Raw genomic sequence first — 8209 nt, 5'->3', positions numbered from 1 at the left:
GACTGTTTGGCATTAGCTCTCGCCTCAGCTGTAACCATATCACACTGTGTTTGTGCTTCGACCGATATCTCCTTGTGTGTGTGAGTGTTTGTGTGTGTGTGTGTGTGTGTGTGTGTGTGTGTGTGTGTGTGTGTGTATAGGATGAGTTTTTCTATACTTATAAAGACCATCAGATATACTCATAATGATATAGAGATGAGGTAAGTTCTATAAAAGTGAAGACCGCCCTCACTGTTTTAAGGGTTTATTCTTTACATCTACACGTATGACTACGACAGAAAAAGGTTGAGGTTGGGTGTTAGTGAATGAGGTCCTTATAAGTATATTGTGGCAAAGTGTGTGTGTGTCTGTATGTGTGTTGGCACTGCAGACTCAGCTGAAGGCCTCATCATCCGTATCTTCAATCAGCACCTTCGTGTCCTTCTTCGATCTGCCGGGGGAAAAATAATATCAAAAGGTGTTAATTTTCTTAGCAAATTTCCAAACTACATGGAAGTAGTTTTATCTATTCTAATGTAATTACATTTTCAGCTGAAGATTAACAAAATTCTTTCTGTATGGAGTTTGCCTGTTCTCCCGGCATTTGTTGGGGGAGTCCTATCACGGCCCAAAAACTGGCATGTGGGGTAAATTGGTGACCCTAAATTGCCCCAAGGTGTGATTGTGAGTTTGTGTGATTGTCTCGCTGTGTTTATTCTGTGATGCACTGGAGACCTGTCCAGGGATTATCCTGCCTATTACTGGGATTGGCTTCAGTGACCTGCAACCATGAACAGGATAGTAGATGGATGGAAGCAAGTTTTCACGCGTTTTCACATGTTGGACAGGAGCAAGAGGAAGTTTCATCTTCCTACTCCTCAACTCAAAATACTCATTAAAATTAAAAATGTGTCGTTGTGCAACATATCCTTAATTGTTGAATTATTCTTACTCTTCTTATTCATAATAATAATAATAATAATAAGTCAAGTAATGTTAAAAAGGCAGAAATTATGAAAATATCCTAAAAACTAAATATTAGCTCTCACTAATTAAAACTTCATGTGTATGTAGTTCAAAGTCCAGATGTCTGTGTGAATAATTTAGGCCTTAAAATTGAAATATCATTGAAAACAATGATTTTCTAAATGAAGTTATTCACTTCTTCATATGTAACAGCAACCATCTTCCTCCTGCTCACTTCCTGCAGCTCCATCTCCAACACCTTTGTTTCCATTACATCCACTGTCCATGCCTGCAGTTACATCACCACATCAACATAATTTTACTCTGTGTTTTATGAATGTTGTCAAATGATGGAAAACTGGTGTGAAAAAAGGTCATTTACCTGATATCTGTTAGACATGATGATATGATTTTTTTTTTTTTATTCACAGTAGTTTGCACTTCAGTTTGTCTTCAGTAACTCAAACTTCAGTATGAAAACATGGGGCCTGACATGAACTGTACACGTGGTTTCTTACTGTGATGCTGACAACAGGGGACGTCTAAGCGAGAGGCTGTAGGACCTCTTCCACGTCTTCTTGCCGGAGCGATTCCGGACACCATCTTCCTGGTCCATCATCTGCTCCAGCAGGGTCTGATCATCAGCGTTTAGCGGCGCCACAGAGATATCTCTCACCGCACGGAACTCGCCACAGTTATTCAGATGCTCGTTCTCCAGACGGAAGAAGTTCCACACAAAGCGCCTGCAGAATGAAGGTGATGACGATGGTACAAATTACTATGAGACTGTGGAATGTTGCTTATACACAGTTTAGGAAAAGATCCTTCTCTTTATGGTAAAGATGGAAAAAAGATTAAAAAATCTCATCACTACTGTCAAACCGTACATCCCAGAAATGTAAGTGATTTCATGTGATCTCGTGATAATTTATTTAATCTTTAATTTTCATTACCGAGTCTCTCTTACATTGGTTTGCATCATCCCAGGAAGACCTGCCACTCTTTCATAATATCTGGTCTGAAAAGGAGAGCCTTTATTCTGTTTTACTCTTTTGAGAGCTACCTTGAAACTGTTCTTTTTCTTCCTGAGGATTTTACGACATTGAGATCTAGTATGTGAAAGACATACTTGTCAAGTTATTAAAACCCACCTGAAGACCTCGAGAGGAGCCAGCACCGTGGCCACGATGTCGCCCACAGAGTGAATCTTAGTCATTGTTGTCAGAGAGATTTGAATCGTCCAAGCAAAACGCAGGATCACGTCTTCTATGATGGCACAGTAATAGTAGGCCTGGACACAGGAGTGGCACGATTAGTGTGTGTGTGTGTGTGTGTGTGTGTGTGTGTGAGAGAGAGAGAGATCGTCATAGGACCTCTTTCAATGTACCTTGTGTGGGTAAACAATTTCCTCTCTGAGAAAGGTGTTTTCTCCGGCTGCAGAGTCAAACAGACCCCAGTCCATGCGCAGATCCCAGATCAGTGTGTACAGAGAGCTGATGGTTGAGAACACGATCAGCAGGTAGAAAAACATGTCAGCATCCGTATGTCCTTGCTCTGAAACAAAACACAAAGAAACAGCTGAGCTAAAATGATTGCATTCAATAATATATTGGTGTGTAATCTGAAGCATCTGTAACTTGCTGAATTGTCTAAGTCTGCAAGCAAAGAACGTTTAATGCATGCTAGATTGCAAAGTTCTCATTAATGCTTGGCCACTAGAGGGCGCCCGAGTGTTATCAGTACTTGTGCATTGATGTATCTCATTGGCGTCCTGAGGCAGGCTATTATTATGTTTTCCACTTCCATCATGTCATCACTGTGAGCTACTAACCACCAACAAAGAATTTTAAAAAACAAACACAGCATGCTCTCATAGGGAACTATTGTGTTGTGGCTCCACTGAGAAGAAAAGTGCTGAGAACTAAACAAAAAACACACTGATGTATAATTATATTTTTGTAGTCCCCAAAATATTTTTAATGGTTAATATCATAGTTACTGTGAGTAACTAGAATAATGTATAATAATAAACGTACACATTTATATTCATATACTTGTTAGCTCAGCGAGTAATATTTCAGTCCTATTATTGATTTAAATCAACCGCATGTCTACAGAAGTGGAATCTAATAATGTGTATACTAATTACAGTACATGAACTGAGTTTCCAGGTATCTTCTTCAATACTTACTTACTGACTGAATACTGCAGCTGTATTTGGGAATTTAATCGACATTGGAAACCCTGATAACTTTTAAATATGGCAGCTCTGTTAATATAAAATCTTTTAATTTCATTGGTTTGACGCTCAGTGTCTCAGTGCAATAAAATGCAAACTGCGTCACTCTGTTTGAATGTTTCATGTCTAATATCCCACAATGGCTCCATGCTCACTGTCCAAGTAAATCTTTATACTATTTCACGGCATCTGGGCGTCTTTTGAGCAGCACCATGTGCTGGAGCTTCACACCTGCAGTTCAGTGTCGACTTCAATTTTAGGCTCTAAATACACTGCCCTCCACTGCCTGCCATTCTAAAGCATCCTATTTGATGCAGTTAATTATAAACTGGTTTAATCTTTTGTTGACATAAAATTGGAGTAGCGGGCCTGACAAAGTACACGCCTGTGGTAATGATGATAATATTTATTTGTTGATGTTCCATAAACTAATGTGCAGGCTACTGAACAATCTCTAAGCGCGTGCACAATTGTTTGATTTGCTGTATTATGTCAGCGTGTGATTAGCTGTGGCCAACAGCGCCGGTATGTCTAAGTCTATGAGCTTTGTGGATGTGATTTGCTTGTTGCTCAGTGGGTGCTGATGTCTAAATCAGCACCCAGCGGCCTCTCCAAGTGACTCACACAGACAACAGCCACCAGACAGAGACCTGGCTTGCTCCCATTTGTCACAGTCACTGCTCCTTCCCGTTACCAGCCAACGAGACGCCAGGGATTTAAAGTGGGGACTTCTATAACAGAGAATTACAGCTCTGCTGCTCTGTTAACTGCTGTGTCCATTGTGCTATTTGCTGCTTCAGCTGAGCGATGGGATGGAAGTGGTCCCTACGGCCACCCTGAGATCCCCCAGCTGTAGATTAAACTTAGTCCTGGACAAAAGAGTCTTTTTACTGGAGAATATCCACTGATGTAATTTCCTCAGCTTGCAAAGTGTGGAGATACGCAGCCCTTCCGTTTCTGTGAAGGCTGATGTTTTCTTATGGCATATTGCACCATTAAGTGAGTCAGCCTGGTTGGGATGGATATTGATTGCATGCTCAGGACAGGCTAACGGTGGTCACTGCCCGCCATCACACTCACTCAATCTCTATTTGCCTGTCACACACACATGCAGTTTTTTTTTTTATTGTCATCCTCTTGCACCCAGAGGTTAAAAACTATTAAAGATAGAGCACTCCAGAGGGCGTGTTTTATGCAACAGGCTCACTCCCCACTTAGGGACGCAGTTTCAAAACAGAGATGATCAGCCTCCCACTGTTAGGATGGTTTCTCATCTGTTTCCACGGTGACCAATGCATCAACAAGATAATTAGGAATCCTAAGTGAAATGTTTTCATGAAGCTATAAGAACTGTTAATGGACTGTGCGTCTTGAAATCAGCACTGGTACATTTTATTACTTATTTGAAATAAATCAAAAAATCTCCCAATGTTACAAATGAATCATACCTGACTAAAATACTATTGATTCAAGATTTTTGTCAACAAGCTACATAAATAAACCTAGTAAGAGGTGTGTTTTTTGTTGTTGTGGGTGTGTGAATCCCTGTGCTTATGTTAATAGCAGCAGTCTGTTTGTCCTCAGCAAGGGTGAATTAGAGTTCAAGCAGTCAGAGTGAGTTGACTAGGAACGGACTGCTTTATCTTCATTGGTTGATGTGTTTGACTGAGGGTGTGTCAGTGTGTGCGTGCAGCAATTTATCTCCTGGTAATGTACAAGGGGTCAGTACATGAAATTATGTTAGAAAAGCAGTCAGCTCTGGGCTCATCTTTATTCCAGTACAGTCCAGCAGACATGTGTTCAGCCCCCGGCTGGTAATTACATATTTCTCTTCTCGTCTCTCCTCTTAAACCTTTTGGTTTTACCTCCCCTGGTGAGTTCTATCAGATCTAAATTTACTGCAACCTGACTCAATTCATTTCCACCTTTCCACCACCACAGTCGACCTCTCAGAGAAACCTGCAGGAGTAATAAATAGTCCTGGTCGGGGTTTTTAAGCTGTTTCAAAGGGTCCGATGTTAGAGTCACAAACAGACTGATGCCTTTAAAACCACACATTCACTGACTTGATATTAGATCATGCATTTTACATTTGGCATATAGTAATATAGTTTTCAGGTATTATGTGTTTAAAAAACTGATAGTAGAATATATCTATGGTGAAATCTGAATTAATTTATTCTTGGATCTGTGTTTTTGTATGTTGCGAGCTGCCAGCTAAAGTTGCTAAAATGTTCTAATTTGTGTAATGACAATAAAATGATACACATGATTTTTTAGCCGTGTGTATTGTTGGTTTTCAGATGATACGTGTGTCTGTTAACGTTATATTTCTACCAAGCAGCAGCCTGCTCTTCTGTCTTTGCCTGCAACATTTCTATGAGTTTAAGTAAGTAACTCCCCTACATCTAAAACCACTGGACATAAAGCTGAGCCCACATCGATCTTGAGTCATGAATCTGCCTCACAAAGAGGTTTCCCACGGAATCTTTCAAGGTTTAGGAACTCGGGCTAAACCAGGCAATACTCCATCATTTCTCCGGTTTCAGGCCTCAGAGCGGCTGCTGAGACTACATCTTCATCACAGTGTTCAATCAGTTATTCGCTGCACAACACCAAGTCTTCCTCTGAGGGAAGAAATAGGCTCCATTTGTTGCACCACATTAAAATGATTCCACCCCAATTCGATCCCAAATCCCAGACAGACACCACATAACACACATGATTTCCCTTCCCGGTTTGACCCATATACAGTATCTATATATACCAGAGAGAAGTGGTCTCAGATTCTACAGATTTACATCAGTAAATGGAAGCTCTGGCAAATGAATACTACTCAGTCCTCTATGGAGAATCCCTGATTTATTTGTTGCATTTATGGTTTAAGCATTATTCTTTCCCGGAGGTCAGTGTAGGCAGTTCCAGGAACCAGTGAGGTGGTGAGGCAGTGAGGTCACACTGAAGCCATCAGGGCCGTGATGAGGTTGCCAATGAAGGTGACACATCCACTCAGAGACACTGGGACCTTTGCCAGATACTGACTGAGACTTGGAGCACTTTCAACAGCTGGACCCAGCAGTGTGAACACGACACCCACCTGCTGTCTTCTCTGGCAGGTCTGCAAGGTAATGCAGGCAGACTTGGCCTAATCTGTCCTGTCTACGCAAAGACCACAGCAAACGTCACATGTTTGTGCTACGTACTTAATGCATCATTTTCCAATTTGGTTGAAGGCTATCCTGATAACGATGCAGCTAATTGGTAATCACAGACCTAAACAATAAAATAACTATAATTTCTGTACAATCGAGTTCAAATATATACACAACAGGCAATTTCCTTAAATATGCCCTCAATAATGACTGTCTTCCCACTCTCCTCTTTCACTTAACCACTGGTTAAGTCTTGGCCTCCATTATCATGCGGGATGAAAGACAGCTTCATACAGAATAACACATGAAGAGAGGCCATTAGTTGAAGGGTGCAGAGTCTTCAGACCAGAAGAGGAAGGAGGATATAGTTTAATGGACGTCTTCCTTTCTGCCCAACGAAGGAAAAAAACCCAGCCCTGTCTGTGTCTGTCTCTCGTACTGATTCATTCTTAAATCACTGGCAGCCAGCCGAGGAAGCAATCGCATTGATCGAAATGGATATCGTTAAAGGATAAAGTCAAGACGAGAAATAACATTTAGCTGTTTAAAAGGTTGAAGACAGAGTTTCATGGCTGGCATTTTGCTGGGAAATGAATATATTTGCCAGGAAAATGCCAGTTAGGGCTTTCATACCTGAGTGACAGCAGAAGAAGAAATAGTCTTTGAAATAAACCATGTGGACAAATATCTGTAAAAGGCATGGCAGAAGGGAGGCTTTAATGCCTGGGCGCTGTCTTTGAACGTGAGCTCCTTTGTGATAGGGCTTCTGAATCAGAAGAATTTCAAGCTAATTGTAGAGTCGTCAGAGGGAGAGTGATTTGAATATCAACGTGGACCACATTCATTTTAAAGGCTTTTTATTTTTTCTCCTTAAAATCTTGTTTCGGTTAAATTTAGCGGCTTTCCTCTTATCTGCAGTTTGTCTAACCTGCTGCTCTGAGAGTGATTTCCACACTGCGAGAACGGTCTTGTTTATACACAGCTGGGTTTGACAAACCTTTCTCATTCCCATTAGAAAGCTCCAGGCACTGACAAGGAAACCAAGGCCAACTTCTAGCATTTGCACTCAAGGTCACCTCTGCTTTCTGAGCATACACGGCTCAACACAAAAGGCTCAAAAGCCAGTGTATTGACATGCTCTGGAAACACAGCAACACACTAGCTTTAGTTTGTGGATTTTCAGCTTCAGCGAGACTCCCTTATTTCTCTTTTGGCACATTTCTGTGATGGCAAGGCTGAATATCACATCGTGGCAATGACAGATGACCTGCTGCTGTATCCAGTCAATCTGTGTAAAATACATAATCCAGAATACACGTTTGTGTGTCTTGTGTCTTACCTCTGTGCGTGGCGTACAGGGCGGCGAAGGTGACAACAAAAAAAGTGGTGGAATATTTCCCAGCATTCACCAGGTGTGGGAAGGCCCTCTTGGTGTCCCGGTAACGCCTCAAGCATTGGATGAAACGAAGCCAGGCGGGCAGACACTGGATGATGGCACGCAGACCGTATGAGTAGCTGTGACACACAAAGTCACCAGAATCTGCAATAAAATGAAGTAAAACAAATTAAAACGGACTTCCACCTGCTCTTTATATTCTCAGGGGTTTCTCTAGTAATAACCTTTTCATGCTCCTCATTAGGCCTGAAAGCTTATCAGTATGAGAATCACATGGTGACCTCCTCGTGGCCGATCATTTACATCTCATTAGCCCCTATTAATTGGCTGCAGCGGAGAGCGAGGAGTCTGCAGCGGAGACTGTCAGTGGAGTGGCCTGCAATTAAAATCTTACCTGCGTCTTATTCTTTTGGCATAAAACCTCAGATGTCTCGCACCCTGTCAGTTTAGTCTGTCACATTCGTATCTAAATAAGGT

General features: G+C 41.5%; 1 protein-coding gene across 1 annotated transcript in view; it reads right to left on the bottom strand.

The window, feature by feature from the left end:
• Positions 1–320: 320 nt before the first annotated feature.
• Positions 321–8209, bottom strand: part of xpr1a (xenotropic and polytropic retrovirus receptor 1a) — a 64407-nt gene continuing 56518 nt past the window's right edge. The window contains exons 11-15 of the mRNA XM_080474202.1: positions 7676–7876; positions 2333–2499; positions 2097–2236; positions 1464–1688; positions 321–430 (exon numbers count right to left, since the gene is read on the bottom strand). Of these exons, the coding sequence (XP_080330328.1) occupies positions 373–430; positions 1464–1688; positions 2097–2236; positions 2333–2499; positions 7676–7876 (791 nt within the window). The 3' untranslated portion in view covers positions 321–372. The remainder of the gene's footprint in view (positions 431–1463; positions 1689–2096; positions 2237–2332; positions 2500–7675; positions 7877–8209) is intronic.

This window comes from Lipophrys pholis, assembly GCF_963383615.2.
Source record: "Lipophrys pholis genome assembly, chromosome: 10".
In the NCBI taxonomy this organism is placed as follows: domain Eukaryota; kingdom Metazoa; phylum Chordata; class Actinopteri; order Blenniiformes; family Blenniidae; genus Lipophrys; species Lipophrys pholis.
The sequence above is the reverse complement of the archived record's forward strand: the minus strand, read 5'-3'. Positions and strand labels throughout refer to the sequence as shown.